The following is a 15,417-nucleotide window of genomic DNA, read 5'->3' on the forward strand; positions in this document are numbered from 1 at the left end:
GGGTCAGAAAGCCCAGCTAGGCTGAAAAGAGGGAACCGGTTGCGTTTCTGCTCTTTTCCTGCGAGGGGGGAAAAACCAGGCTGGCCGATAATAGATGGAGGCAGGAAACAAGCTGGAGAAATGAAAGCAAATTAAAAGAGGCTGAAAGGAACCAGAGCTGGTCAGCTGGAAATGAGAAGGTTCTCGGGAGGGATCTGCTTCGAGGCAGGCGGGGAGAAAAGAGGGCACCTGCTCCCAGATTTAAGGACTCAGGGACGGGTGAGATCTGAGTCGGGCTCCTAGCCCATCCGGTGGAGGACTAGCCGCCGTCTGGTGCTAACTAGGAAGGGCTCTTTCGGAGAGCATGAAGGTGTGACTTTAGGGCCAGTGTTCCCAGGAACCCATGTCGGCTGAGGGATTCTGGAACTGTAGTCCACTCCAAATGGGACCCTCATCAAGGCCTACTCTTTCCCCAGCCCATGATTGGATTTCTAAGCTGGGTACCTACAACTGATCAATCACAAGAACCCCGTGGGGTAATTTGTTGTGGGACATCCAGGGCAGACTACGGATGGACTTCTTCACCCCATGCATCGTTGTGCTGTGGAACTCCCTGCCACAAGATGTAGTGATGGGCTACAGACTTGGGTGGCTTAAAAAAGGGGATTGGGTCAAAGGGAGGCCAGAGGCAGGCATGGATCAAGATGGACGCAGGACACCTTGCCGTTTACCACCAGGAGAAGCCCCCCTCCCCGTTCATGTCCTCTTGCAGTGAATGGGCAACAGGCAAGCAGGGCCAATGGCCACACCAGCAGGGAGATTTGGGGAATGATCATTTTAAAAAGTAAAATAAAAGCAATGTTTGGAAGCTGTATGAGTTGGGTATGTCTGAATCCCACCCAAACGCTGCTAATGTAAAAATGGATTGCGGTGAATCATCTTCTGGAAGGATCTGTGCTCCTTGACATTGAGGGGGCACTGTTGGATGGGATCTGGGGGTGGGGGGTGGGCATTTTTGCAGCAGAGGAGGAAGATGGGGGCCTTTAGAAAAAGAGCAACATGCGCCTGTTTCAACCGGGCAAGAAAGAGGGAGAGAAGACGAAGAAAAGGACTAAAAGGAATAGAGCGAGGACGACCAAGTTGCCAAAGCCACAGGAGTAGAAGGAATGCCTTCCAGGCCACTTAACGGAAAACAGATTTTACTCCTGGCTTTCTCTTCCCGAGTTTCCACGAAGGCAAAGGAGGGGTTTCAAGAGTTGTAGAACGAGAAAAATGGACGCGTCTTGGTCATTCTCTTGCTCACAGGTCACCTGCCTGCCAGTGCTAACTTTCCAAAGTGCTCTTCCCCATACATAGGTAGGGAGGAACCGATAGGGTTTCTCTCCCAGAACTCTCCTGGGACCTCGCCCTCCTCCCCACCAGCCCCATCGGCTGCCTGCCGTGGGAGGGAAGGCGGTGGAGAATGGACGCCAAAGCGCAGGGGGATGTGACTCATTCTTACCAAAAAATGCAGAGCCAAAGAAACGAGAGGAAGCTGTTCTTGGAGAGAATAATGACCACGATGGTCTTTTTTCAGGAGACGGTTGCTAGAGGTTGGGACTGTCCTATGTCCTGTTCTGGAAACCAAACTTCAAGAAGGATGATGACCAACTGGGAGCCAGTTCAGGGAAGGGCAATCAGGATGATGGACTCGACGGCCTTCTAGAACCCCCCCTTCAACTCCCTGGTTCTAGGATTCGATGTACATTTTCACATATATTTCTCCCGAGATGCACACCTCCATCCACTCACAGTCTGTTTGCATACTCTCTAGCTTAGCTTAAACCCACCCATAGCGCCTCTAGAGACCGTTCAGGCTGGATTTGCACCGTGGACAGGATATCAGCAAAGCTCTCCTCCAGCTTTCAAGCAAATCGGTGTTTCTCCCTCTCAGCTTTCTTCCTTGTCTAGCTTTCACACCCATACATGGTGATCGGAAATGATCATGCTCTCTGCTCCTTTTTTACTTTATGGCCATCTTTGCAACCCTTTAAGACAGACCTGCCAGCGTTTTGCATTTGGAAATGTTTCAATTTGGAAATGCGCAGTAAATTCAGTACATGCTGAATTCTGTGCAGAGATGGAAAGCGCGCAGACGCCCTGGAACCCCCTTACGCATTCAGCCGTTCTGCATAACCGCACTCCAGTCACTGCTTCTCCTCTGGCCCGAAACTTTGGGGAATGTTTGGAGCAAGTATGACATTAATTGCACCCTCCAGGAGCAAAACATGTGCTTCCTTCCACCGCCACCCCCCAACCTCGCCCCACCCTCCAGATCCAATTCTCCTCTGTTCTCCCTTCCAACCGCAGGTCTCCTTTAATCACTCCAGAAGGCAGAGAGGTTTAAGATGAGATTTGGCTTTTTCTTGGCACTCGTTCTCGGCCAGTAACTGCAAAATCCAGCCTTCTCCTTCCTGCTGCCACCCACCCGCCCACAAGTTATAACATAGGTTAGGCCTGTTCCCGAAGAGCCTTCCGGGTATCTTTGCAGGCTGCTCTCTTGTTTGGTTACACCAGCTGCAAAAGGGTAGTGAAATAAAGGATAGAAAAGAAAACAGAAGGAGCTTCTCCCCACCAGCGCTTTCCTCTGCCCAGAACAGTATCCCCCAGTTGGGGATACTGTACTGTGGATTCTTGTCCAGTCAGGAAGCCAAGCCAGCTGAGGAACGGTTGTGGAGAGCCGGGTGGCGCCCTCCGAGGTGTGAAGTATCGCCAGGCGGAAGGCCGTGCAAGCTTATTTTCTGCTGGTCAGAAGGGCGGAATTGGGAGTGGTAGGTCTCCGCTGGATCTAACAGCTCTTTTCAAAGACTTGCAAGGCAAGTCCTACAGAGGAGGGACAGGATCCGTTCTCGAGCCTCTCAGAGCGCAGGACACGGAAATAACGGGCTCAAGTGACAGGAAGCCAGACCGAGGCTGAATATCAGGAAAAACCTCTTTCCTATTAGAGCAGAGGTGGGTGAGCGCGCCAGCCCTGGAGGCCTTCAAGAGAAATTTAGAGACCCTCCCGGCAGATATCCTTTGATTTGGATCCCTGCAGAGAGCAAAGGGTTGGACCGGATGCCCTTAGAGGCCGCTTCCATTTCTGGGCTGGACTAGATGACCCCGTGGGACTCCCTCCAACTCTACAGGTCTATAGGTCTCAGAGTCTCAAGCACCTCAATCGGTGGGATCAATCGGTGCCTCAACTCTCAGCATTACCACCCGTCTCTAGAGTCCAGAAGAGCTTCTTCTTTTCAAAGCTCAGTCATTCTGTTCTTGAATGTTGCCTTCTTTTTTTGTTAAAAATCTTCAAATCATTAAAAGAGATTCCCCCCCCCCCCGACTGCCACCCCACTGAATCCAGGACCAGAGTGACGGCTATACAACAGGGGTATTTACACTCCCCAAAGGTCTGATTGTCGTTGTATCTTTTTAAAAATGTCACATGGTTCGGGTTCTTTGGCTCCCTGCGCCAAACAGACGAGATCGGGAGCTTTGCAATTAGGAACAGAGGTGACTTGGAGAGTAAAAGGAGTGTGATGATCCTCTGGTGTCCAACTCACAGCTTTTGCAAGCTGCAAATTAGGGCGACTCTTTGGAGACTAGCCATCAGGAGTGGTTAATAAGGTGACTTAGGCTTTTTCCAGATCCTGCTGATTACAAAGTGCTCATCTTGTGTGTTTCGGCCCTCGCTGTGCTAGAATTAAGGGTCTAGAAAAACACTCCATGTTGCCTTTGCTAAGACCTTTGGAGCTGAGCGCCCGGGGGGACAAAGTGGTACAAAAACTTTCAAAAGAAGACCAAGGCCTTCCTTTTATGGATCGCATCTCCCCGAAGTTGCACGCTTTGGCCTCAAGCCACTCTTCCGAAAGCTCTTCACAGGAACGAAACTGGGGGGGAGAGCACCCAGATCGAGGAGGGCTGAGGTTGGACTGAAGCTTTGATACTCCCAACACGCCTCGCTGTACAGTCTTTGAGAGGGAATCCCCCCTCAAACTAGATCCAGTTTGTTTTTGGGGGTGTCCTCATGCTGTTGGTGGATTAAAACAAAACAAAACCAAAAACCCTTTGCTCCTTTTCTTTTCCAAATCAGCCATGAGCGTAAAAATAAATTTCAGGCCGGCCCCTTGCAAACAAAGTGCCGGAGCCTTGATTTCAATTTCGTGAGGAGTGACTGAGTCAGCCGCGATTTTGTGCTTTGTTGGCTCTTTGAGGTGGTTTCCGTGGTGATGGCAGGGAAACCCCAAAGCATCTGGTTTTCGATACACGCCACCTCACATGCTTCCTTAGCAGCATCATGTGTTTGGGGAAAGCATTTTAGGCTTCCTCTACACGCGCACACACACACACACACACACACACACACACACACACACACACACACACACACATCCTCCCCAAGGGGAAGACGAGACCGACAGTTTTGGGGAAGGGCTACCCAGGCAGGAGTGTTCTCCCCACCCTCTCATTAGTGGCTCCAGGGCACCGTTCAGCCTGGAGGGCTCCTCAAAAACCAGCACCAAGTGTGGCCCGCGAGGAGCTTGTGCCAACGGAGTCATTCACACGATGCAGCCGCGGGAAGGGCAGTGGCCCACGCTCAAACTCTCTAGGGTGGGGTCCGTTCTGGATGGCTTTTCCAGTGACCAACCAAGAACCCGGCCTGCTTTGGTGGATCTTTTAAAGCTCCCTCTTGATCCATCTTGACAGAGCGTTGGCTTTTATGTTGTCATCCGTTTCCAAAAATGGCCTTACATCTGCATATGGGGAATGTTATTCTCTCTCTCTCTCTCTCTCTCTCTGTATGCTGGGAGTGACCACATAGAATCAAAAGTGATGAATTCACCACCACCACCATCATCATCCTGTTGCTGTAGCTATTGGCTCACCCGCATGACATGGAAGATGGGCCTGTTGCAACGGGTGTTGCAGAACTAGAAGCGAAGAAAGAAAACATTGCCAAAAGGTGACCCCTCGTCCGTTCGAGTTTCAAGCCATTCCGAGAAACCACTGGCCACTCTTCACCCTTGCCTGGCAAGGCCAGAAAGGGGAGCTGGCCAGCCGGGCAAGGCGGTCTGCGGGTTTAGGTGTTATTGATGGAGGGTGGCATTTGACCAGTTCTTTTAAAGTATTTGTGCACATACTGTTTTTAGCTTTTAAATGCTGACTTTTTAATGATGTCAGCGACCTTGGGCAAAGGTGGGGTAAAAAGATTTCCAATAAACAAACAAAGAAATAATTTACACCTTTTCAGCTTTCCCTTCCTTCCTTGGCTGCCCTTATGATCTGAAGAATCAAAAGCACTTGGTATGATTGACCATCAGGTGTCTTGTGTATTCTAAGCATTGCTTTCTCTGCATGCCATGAAACGGAGTATGTGGTCTTCTCATGCTCACTCTCTCATATATATCAGGAGTAACATTGGGGGCTTTTTTAGGTTTCCTTCTAGCCAGGAAAGAGTAGGAGAAGGCATTCAAGAGGGTCGGGACAATGTCTGCTACTTTCCAGTACCAGGAGGGGAGAAAAAAGGGGGGGTGCATTTGAAAGGTGGGGCTGGAGGAGAGCTTTGTGAATACTCTCGAGTGCCAGAAAAATAAACAACTGGGTCCTAGAGAAAATCAAGCCTGAACTCTCTCTGGGAGACAAAGATGATGAAATCGATTTGTCCTACTTTGGGGCAGATCATGAGAAGGCAAGATTATCTCTCGAAGAAGGCAATCCTGCTGGGAAAGGTGGAAGGCAGCAGGAAAAGAGGAAGACCCCCCATGCAAGATGGATCGGCCCCCTAAAGGAAACCACAGGCTTGAGTCTGCAAGAGCTGAGCAGCGCAACTGAGGAAATACATTTTGGAGTCAGCTCATTCCTAGGGTCACCATGAGTCGGGGGCAACTTGCCGGCACACAACAACAACAACAACAACAACAACAACAACAACAACAACAACAACAACAACAACAACAACCGTACCAACAGCCACATCCAAGCCCTCCCAGCTGTTGACTTTTGCACCCTCTAAATTTTGGAGCCTTGGTTCAAAGCCCTGTCTGGGTGATGTCCCTGACAAAGAATCATCCGTAGTAAAGCTGGAGGGTGAAGCCGCCTTAAACCACAATACTTCCGTTTCTATATTTTATCTCCCACCCACCCCCGGGGCCAAAACACACAGACACACACACACACACAAACCACCCCGACATTTTTGTAAGCCTTCACAGAGAGGTTGCAAGCCTATTGGAGAAAGTCATATACAATTGACAAAAAAAGAAGAGACTGAAGCAACGACGTAAAATAAATAAACAACATTAAAAATTTGGCATTGTAACCATAAACCTATTCGTCCTCCCTGAAGAATCTTGGCCTGCTGTGCAGGGGCCTCCTGGGCTACTCATTAGCTTCCAGTTCCATAATACAACTTTCTGAAAGATTAAATAATATAAGAAGGGAGATTGGGGTTTAACGTTCTCCACGTCTGCTTGCAGCACACAGAGAAGGAGACTCGGCCCCAGGCACGCAGACAGATGTAAATGCTGGGGATTTTTGCTTTAAATTTGCACCCCTCCGGGTAGGCGGGCATGCTTACTCTGGACAAGAACTTTGCCCTCTCTGTTTCTCTGGCTTAAAGCCGGCCAAACTTCCTGGCAGGATGCGGCCAAGGGTGGAAGGCAAAAGAGGGCAAGGCTGCCATCTAGCGGACAGCTGTCGGTTCAACGAAAGCCGCCGAAATATTTCCCGGCACCCAGAACAAAAAGATCAAAACGGGAAGTGCCAAACTGCGGTGGGCACCCTAAAGATGAACAGATTGCAAACCGCCATCACCACCCCCCGGGCGTACTGGGATTATAAACCAGGAAAGCTCACGGCGAAAGAAATCTGTTTATTCGAGAGGTGCCACAACCTCTTTTGTGTTTTGCTATACATGTTGCAGTGGCTTCCGCTTTGCCAGTTAATCGCTCTTTCTTTCGTGCGTGCGGGTAAATGCCCAAGATCGCAGGTTCAAGCTTTTAAGCTGACATGGGGAAAATTTACTTCTTTGGGATGCAGTTTCTAGAATCCTACCCTGTTTCCCCCCAAAATAAGACCTAACCTGAAAGTAAGCCCTAGTATGATTTTTCAGGATGCTCGCAATATAAGCCCTACCCCAAAAATAAGCCCCATTGAAGTGAAATCCCACCCTCCACCCTTGTGCAGCAACCAGAAGATGACATAACTGTAAAATAAAACATCTCCTGAAAATAATCCCTAATGTTTTTTTTGGAGCAAAAATTAATATAAGACCCTGTCTTATTTTTGGGGAAACACAGTACAGACCAGGTGTCTGGCTTGGGCAGATGGGTGCTGTAGTCCAATCTCATCTGGACGGCCACAATTAACCACCTCTGCAATTATGCTTTTATACATTATCTGTTTTAACTGCCATGAGTTTGCCAGGGAACCCTGTTATTTGGCGAGCATGCAAAGAGTTCTCAGCCCATTTAATGATTTGCTATCCCACCTTTTCTTCAGGCTCTCCACCTCCACCGCCACGCTTTATCCTCACAGCAACACAGCGAGGTAGCTCAGCCTAAGGAAGTATGATCAGCCTGATGCCCAGCAAGAAGCTTCACAGACACAGGAGGACTCGAACCCAGAGCCTAAGTGCCAAGTGCGAACCTCTGCACCACACAAAGAGACCCATTCAATGAACACCACCATCGGCAGGGTGGGAGCAGCCCCCTGATAATGCATAAAATTCAAGAGCTGTGCTTCCAGACCATTTTAACTAAACTGCGACACTGATATCCTTGGAGGGGGGGGGGAGGAAATGGACTGGGGCTCCCCCATGCTCCAGGCTGGCTCCAAAACCCCTAGGACCCACATATGACTAAAATATGGCATCTTAAATTTCCAAGGACGTAAAACTCACCTTTCCTTGGCAGCTGGGACTTTTCTTGGAGGTCCCTCGTATCTCTCCTCCAGTGGCCGTCGCCCTGTGGATACAAACCCCGGGTAGGCGCATCAGCAAACAAAAATAGAATAAAATCCCCAGGGCAGAACCCTCTTTGCTTCTACCATTTCACACAACAGCTTGTGGTTCATTCTTTGCCTTATTTTTGTGCAAGGCAACATTCACTGGTCCTTCACACGTGCAGACGTCTGCCGCTTTCAGCAGGGCGATTCTGCAAAGGCAAGCTGGAGATCGACTCGAGCAGAGCCTTAGCCCTGCAAGAATTTTGCTCCGCATTTCGTCTGCGGGGTTCTGCCTTCCAAAATCCACAGATGAGCCGTACATGGAACCTCTGAATCTGCAAGGCATTCGCTCCAAGCCCTCCCCCGCTCAGGTGCTGAAAAACCGCAGACAATAACACACTATACATAGCATGTTAAAAGAATAAAATCTAGAAAAAAAAGGTATTTCCACCATGTATTATCAGGACCGGCCACTAGAGGGAGGCAGAGACCACACTATAAATTCTTCAAGGAGAATCCATAGCATGGTCTCTGCCTCCCCCTAGTGGCCAGTTCTGATAAATACATCATGAAAATGCAGATTTCTAGGTTTGTTTGGCGTTTTTTATATTTTTAAGACCACGGATAAGTGAAACCACAGATGCCGATCCTGCAGATACGGAAGTCCTACTGTATTGACCTTATAGGTTTCCTGTTCCCCAACAGAGTAGCTTCTATGGGTGAAGTCTGGATAGGCAGAGGAATCTACAGCGCCTCAGCCTTGGGATCATAAAGCTCAATGGACAGTTCTCATAGCTGGAGTGTTGGTGCTCTTGCCCTTCTGAGGTAGGATTTTGGCTGCAGGATTTAGCCTGTGGACTTTCCTCTGAGGAGACCACCTCTTCTAAGGAAGCTCTTAACCCCAAGAGGAACCTTTCCCCACCGTCTCCCACTTTGCCTCCTGCTGGGCCTCTGATCTTGAGCCCCAGTCAGTGCAGGCTCAGCAACTCTTAGCTGTGGGGCGGGCTCCACATTGAGCCCTACCTTGTCCAGCTGCATCAAAATGGGCAAGTCTCAAAGGTCCTTGACCACTTTAACTTCCCCCGGATGCTGAGAGGCGGCACCAGTCTGGATGGATAGTTCAGTGGTTTAGGTCTCTGGCTGCAGAACCCACCTTTTCAGGCAGCTTTTAAACAATCATTGCTGAGTCCCTGAATGCCAGGGTTTTTCAAATTGAGTTTTTAAAGTTTTTACTGATTTGACTCATTCGAATGCATTTTAATTACTATTATACTTTAATTATTTTTAAATGTATAATGTATTGTATTATTTTTTAAAAAATTAGCACTTTGAGCTGACTCAAGTCCCCTTATCGGGGGGAAAGGCCACCTATAAATGAGAACAAATAAATAAATAATTCAAAGTCCAAAAAGGAGAGGATGTCAGCTCAACATTATGAAGAATTTCCTGGCAGTGAGAGCTATTTGACCATGGAATAGATTCCCTCTCCTTGGCCGGAGGTTTTTAAATGGTGGCTGGAGGGTCACCTGGATTTCCTGCACCAGAAACAGGGGCTGGACTAGATGACCTTTAGAGGCTCTTGGCAACCCTAGGATTCCACGAACCTGGGTCTGAGAAGCGGCCATCTCAGCCCTCCTTCCCTCAAGGAAATGAGTTGCCCTTCTGGGCCTCTGCTTCCAACCCAACAAAGGAAAGGGGGTGGCGGGGGTTAGGGAGACAGGCAGGTGGTGCCTGCTGCTGGCAGGTGGCCCCGAGTGCGTGCGCCAGGAGGAGCCCAGGTTGCAGTCAAAGCGGCTCCAGTCCCTTCTGCCAAAGGGGGAGGGAGGGAGGGAGGCGGCCAGCCGCTGGGGTCTGGTTTTGAATGTCATTCATGTGATGCTCTTTCTCACTCTCTCTCTCTCTCTCTCTCTCTCTCTCTCTCTCTGTGCTGGCTGAGTCATCCTCAGGCGGGTGGAGGAGTGAACAGCTCCCTTTATGCCTCTCCTCCCCTCCCCTCCCCTCCCCAGGCCAGCTGAGATCACCTTCCCCCCCCCCCCACAACCCCCTGGCTGCCAGATGGCCTTTTATTTCTAGGTGGTGGAGAGAAACACCCCTTGCATGGAGAGCCCCGGGTGACGCCACCAGGGCTGAGCTCTCGTCTAGGGGCAGAAGCCGGCAAGCCTATCCGATGGAGGCATAAAACCCGATGCAGGATTTAGAGCCACAGCCCGGTAATTTTGCCTAAAGCTTCTGTGAACCGAGAGTCACACCCTTTCTGAGTCGGATCCATCCCAGCGTCAAGGGGATCTCCCCATCAGGAGGGGCAATCTGCCTACGGCTGAGTCAAAACTCCCCTTCTTGCTGTTGAGATCCACGAGGATGGGTTTACGCAGCGGACCTCGGAATATTTGGGAATACCTGTCTTACCACCTCTCCTCCAGGTTAACCCTAGAACGATGGAGTTGGAGGGGGCCTCGTTGGCCACTGAGCCCAACCCGCTGCTCAAGGCAAGAATCCAAGCCAAAGCAGATCGGGCAGAGGGCTGCCTAGCTTTCCCTCGGAGGCCTCCAGCGTCGGTGCGCCCACCACCTCCCCAGAGTCAGGGGTTCCATTGTCGTGCCACTCTAACCGTTACGAGAGAAGTGTTTCTGATATTCAGAAATCTGGCTTTCCTGATTATTAGATGCCTCACTCTCTGGGATGATCAGGAACAGATCCTGCCCCTCCTCTGTAGGGCAGCGTTTCCAGGACTTGGAAAGTGTTGTCCTGTCTCCTCACCATCTTTTTTTCTTAGGGCTAAACATGCCCAGTTCTTTCAGTCCTTCAGCATCTGTGCATCCCCCCCCGACTTATTCCCACGGCTTTGTTTCCAGATATATATTTTTTTACTGTTTTAGTCTCCTCCATCTGGACATGTCCCAGTTTCTCGCTGTCCTTTTTAAACAGGGGTGCCCACAACTGGACCCACAACTGTGAGAGCTGACCAAAGCGCAACAGGAGTGGCCCGTTCAAATCCTTGGACCAGGGCAGATTCTTTCTCTTTACATTGGCTTTTTGTGATGGCTCCAGCATGCCTTGACTCACATTCATCTTGGGGTCCCCTAAGGACGACCCCCGAGACCCTTCCCACACCAACGGCAGGCATGTGAGGTGTCACCCGTCTTATATCTGGCACATGCTCTCCGTCTTTTCAGCAAAAAAGAGAGAGATTCAAATCCGTGTTACTGAAGGGAAAAGGTTTGCTGAATCCTGCTCCTCCTGGAGGAAGGCTACCCAAGAACCATCGCTAGGAGCTAAGAAAAGTACTTTTGTCTGGAACGAGAGTCCTCTGGGGTCATGACGTAGGCAGGCTGGTCTACGCTCAGAGAGCCTTTCAAAGCCTGGTGATTAGAAACCTCTGAATGGAAAGAGGGAAACACACACAGGCAGGCTCAAGCCCGTCCGTCTGCAGTAACTGGCCACGGAAGTTACTCAGAGCTAAGATGCCGGTGACTCTCTTGATTTGCAGACCAATTTAGGCTTCTCTTTCAGAAAGGAAGGCTTCTTCAGCCCGGAGGCTCTGTTGGACTACGATTCCCAGAACCCCACCACCCCCACCACCCCCAGCACAGTCTGTGGCCACTTCTTCCTGTCTCCTTCAAAGAGAGCCAGCTTGATAGAGCGCTGGACGAGACCTGGCTTCTCATTCCTGACCGGCCATGCACCCCTCTGGGTGTTTTGTGACCCCATTTTTGACCCAATCGAACCAGAGGGTGTTTTTTGGAGGGGGGGGCAGCACTGCTTTTAGGGATTGCAACGTCAAACTCCCCCCAGCCATCCTGGCCACGGGTGGTGCATCTAGCTGTGTCCCCAAAAGCGGCTGTTCTCGGCTGGCTCGGGGCAGACCAGGAGAACGCCTCTCCCTCTCTAAGGGGCGATCTCTCTCGTGGCATCGCCTCGCTTCCCAGGAGCCTCCCCGGGGCCAGGTCTGGGATGCCTTCCCAGAAGTGGCAGAGGTGGCAGGAGCCACGAGTGCTTTTTTTTCCTCACTCCCGGAAGAGAGAGGAAGAGAAGAAGAGGGCGGGAGCGCAAGATGACCGAGCAATTTTCACCCACCATTTATAAATCAATAAGGCCAAGTGGGTGTGATTTATAACAAGTGCCAAGTGCACCAGGCCTGTTAAAGGGTAGATGCTCTGTGTTCTCTCTCACGCTCTCTCTCTTCTCTTTCTCCTCTGGCACTGGACTGGCACTGAACTGGCCATCATCCTTCCAAGTCTCCATTCCCATCATCTTGACAGTCTACAAGCTTCCTTCCCTCTCATGGGGAACGTTTGCCTAATGCCTAAATGGGGGTGGCCCATGATTTCTTTCCAATTATTTCTAAATAAAGAAACGATCTCGAAGCCCGACGGCTTATTTCTAAACAGGACCCATAAAGGGATCAGCCTTGCCCCTCTCCTGTTAGAAGAAGTCCTGTTCTCTAGGAAACACCTGGGGAACTTAGGAAGTAGCCTTCAACGGAGACAGATCAGCCATCGTAGAACTGTGGCGGGCCCGCAAAGGTCGTCTCGTCTGAAGCAGCCCTGACAGGATGGCCGTTCCACCTCTGAGATGCCACAACTCAATTCCATTCCACTACGGCTGTTGCTGCACGTTCCCCCCTCCTCATGTTTTACAGAGCCTCTTGGCGCAGGGGTTGAACTGCAGTCCTGTTGCTGAAGACTCAGTCCTGGCAGGCTCTCAGGTAGCCAGATCCGGGTTGACTCAGCCTTCCATCCTTCCAAGACTGGTAAACGGAGTAGCCAGCTTGCTGTTGGAGGGCCAGTGTTTAGCTTGTGTACGTAACTGAATTGTAAACCGCCCAGAGACAGCTTGAAGGACGATGGGGCACATTTTGTTTTTGCTGTGCTTTTGCTCTTATTGAACCCCATTACTTTTGGGGAGGGGGGCATCCTCTTTGGACCAGCAGAAAACAAGCAAGCTCTGTCTTCTCCTTGATAGCCCTCCAGATTTTCAAAGGGGGCTATGAGACGTTCTCTCAGTCTTGTCTTCTCCGGGCTAAACTTAGCCCGTTCCCTTTTTGTTTCTCAATAGCATCAATTGAGGCCAGATCCAGCACGGAATCCCCTCCAGTCTGGCCCTTACGTTGTTAGGAAAGTTTTCCTCTCTTGCAGAAAAGCTGCCTCCTACCCCAGTCAGAAGTTTGGCCCACCTCCTTAGGGATCATCCCTGGAGATGGCTTTATTGGCACCCTTCGGCATTTACCTGTCCGCCCCATCCCCAAAGGCCCTGGTCTCTGTTTCTGTCTCTTTACAATGGCAAGGAGATGTAAACACACTTTGCTATGAAGGACGGAGCCCCCCTGGTACCACCTCTTTGTTTTCTTGGCGCCTCTTCCACCCCTGGCACCACGCAAACCCCGAGGGCTCCTCTGGTGTTGGCCGTAGTGTGTCTCTCTCTCTCTCCCCCCCCCCCCCAACTTCCAGACTCCCAGCGGGGCAAATGGCATTGTCTGCGCAGAGATGCTCCTGAGAGGTTTCTCACTGGGAAATGTGCAGATTTTAACTCCTTATGTGAAGAGATGACTACCCCATAGCCTAGGATGTGGCGGGCACCTTTACACAGCAGCCCCATCATTGCCCTGAGAGCACCTGAAAGTGGGAGCTAAAGAGGGCTAAGCCTGGGTCATCCTTGGGCATCATAGTTAACATGCTAAAGTAGGACTCGGAAGACCTGCGTTCAAATCCCCACCCTCTGCCTTGGCCATGCAACACACTGACTGATCTGGTGTGTCCCTCTCTCCACCGTGTCCTACCTCACAGAGTAGGGTTTTTTTTTTAAGATAAAGTATCATATTTATTGAAGGATTTGATTTATATACCGTTGCCTTAGTGCAAAGCCTGCACTGGGTGGCTTACAAGTTAAAACTTCAGAGTGCACAGAAAGAAGATGGTGGCTGACCTGACGGTGAGCTCCCTGGAGGAAAGCGGAGGGGCGGGAGGACAGCAGAGGAAGAAGCAAAACAAGCAAGCCATGTCTCTGTACCCCTGGGCTCCCCCAGGTGTGACTCCCCTCGCAGTGGCTCTCGCTTCTTGAGCCTGCCGTCTAAGGACAGACAGAGAGAGAGAGAAAGCAAAATTACCTTGAGCCTGAAACTTGAGCTTACCTGGAATACAAAGAGGACAAGATCCACTGGGATCACAAAGCTGGCGCCAGTTCTCCCACTGGCTTTATCCTCCTCTCCTCTCATGATTTTGCAGCAGCTGCCCGGTGCCTGTCTGTCTGTCTTCTGTCCACAGGTCGGTCCGTTGGGGCCACCGTTGCCCCAAGACGCCAAATATCCCCCTTCCGAAAGCTTCCCGGGGGGGGGGCGTCCTGGACCTCGCCTTCCGTCGCCCAAGGCAGACAAGACCTCACTTCTTGAGTGCTCTTGGTCATGCTTCTAGAGGAAAAAGACCAAACAAATGGATTAAGAAACTGATGCTTCTCTTGTCTACACACGGGTGCAGGTCTCGGTTTCCCTGCAGTTGTTTAAATAAACGAGTTATACGTAGGCAATCCCATCCCTCGTATGTGATTTCCCAGCTCGAGTGATGGCTGAGCCCTTTGGGTCGGCTCTCAGCCCTAGACAGTTCCCGAGGGGGAGACAGGAAGCAAGGCCAGGGCAGAGCAAGAGTGTGTGGGGGGGGAGGCAGAACCGAAGACCAACCAGAGGGTCAGATCCAAGGAGGAAGAGGTAAAGCAGCCAGCCTCTCCAACCTGCTTGGCCAAGGACTGGCTGTGGGTGGGAACACTCTCCTGCATTTTCTTTTCCTGCAAATTCTCTTCCTATGGGATCAGAACCACTTGAAGACAATGGGATGAGGCGGGGGCAGTGACTGGCAGAGGGGCCCAATTGTCCCCGGGGGCCTCTAAGCAAGCACTGGTGTCCAGCATCAGCCATGAACTGCATGCGGGTCTATCACGCGGGACCAAGAAAGCTGCCCCCTGTCCTCACCCCAGTCCCTTTTTATGTCCACCCCAGTTGTCCTAAACACTGTGCATGTACAGCCCCCCCTTCCAATGTCCAAAAACATCTTTCGGGTGGGTGCATGTGTCACCAATTTACCAGCACCCGTAAAATATTGCATATCCCCTTTTCTCCTAACCCTCCCTCTGCAACTCCCCCCTGCCCTGCTAGTCTCCAAAGGCACACTATAAATTTATTCCAGCGGGAACTTACTTTAAATTGTATTGTTCAGGGAATGATTGTGTATTTGGGTTATGTTTTGACAAATTTAACTTTAAAGAAAAGAAGAAGGAAGGAAGGAAGGAAGGAAGGAAGGAAGGAAGGAAGGAAGGAAGGAAGGAAGGAAGGAAGGAAGGAAGGAAGGAAGGAAGGAAGGAAGGAAGGAAAGCAGCTGTGTGGTTCCACCTGCAAGAGAACAAAACCAGGATTGACTGAGATCTTTATTGAATGAAGTGAGCTTTTGAATCCTGCAAGACTCTTCACCAAGCCAGCCGATGTGTGATCTT

At 50.6% G+C, this 15,417-nt stretch overlaps 1 protein-coding gene across 3 annotated transcripts in view; it reads right to left on the reverse strand.

Annotated features, from left to right (window-relative positions):
• LMNA (lamin A/C) overlaps positions 1-15,417 on the reverse strand; it is a 67,150-nt gene that overhangs the window by 45,579 nt on the left and 6,154 nt on the right. The window contains exons 3-4 of one of the 3 annotated variants that reach the window (XM_078382131.1): positions 14,069-14,344; positions 7,898-7,961 (exon numbers count right to left, since the gene is read on the reverse strand). Coding sequence is in view for 1 of the 3 variants with exons in the window: in XM_072983959.2 (XP_072840060.2) it covers positions 7,898-7,961; positions 13,864-14,152 (353 nt within the window). In the remaining 2 variants the exon portion in view is untranslated. Of the gene's footprint in view, positions 1-7,897; positions 7,962-13,863; positions 14,345-15,417 lie in introns of those variants that run through there. The other 2 variants (XM_072983959.2, XM_078382130.1) reach the window with 2 other exon arrangements.

Source organism: Pogona vitticeps, chromosome 15 (assembly GCF_051106095.1).
Source record: "Pogona vitticeps strain Pit_001003342236 chromosome 15, PviZW2.1, whole genome shotgun sequence".
In the NCBI taxonomy this organism is placed as follows: domain Eukaryota; kingdom Metazoa; phylum Chordata; class Lepidosauria; order Squamata; family Agamidae; genus Pogona; species Pogona vitticeps.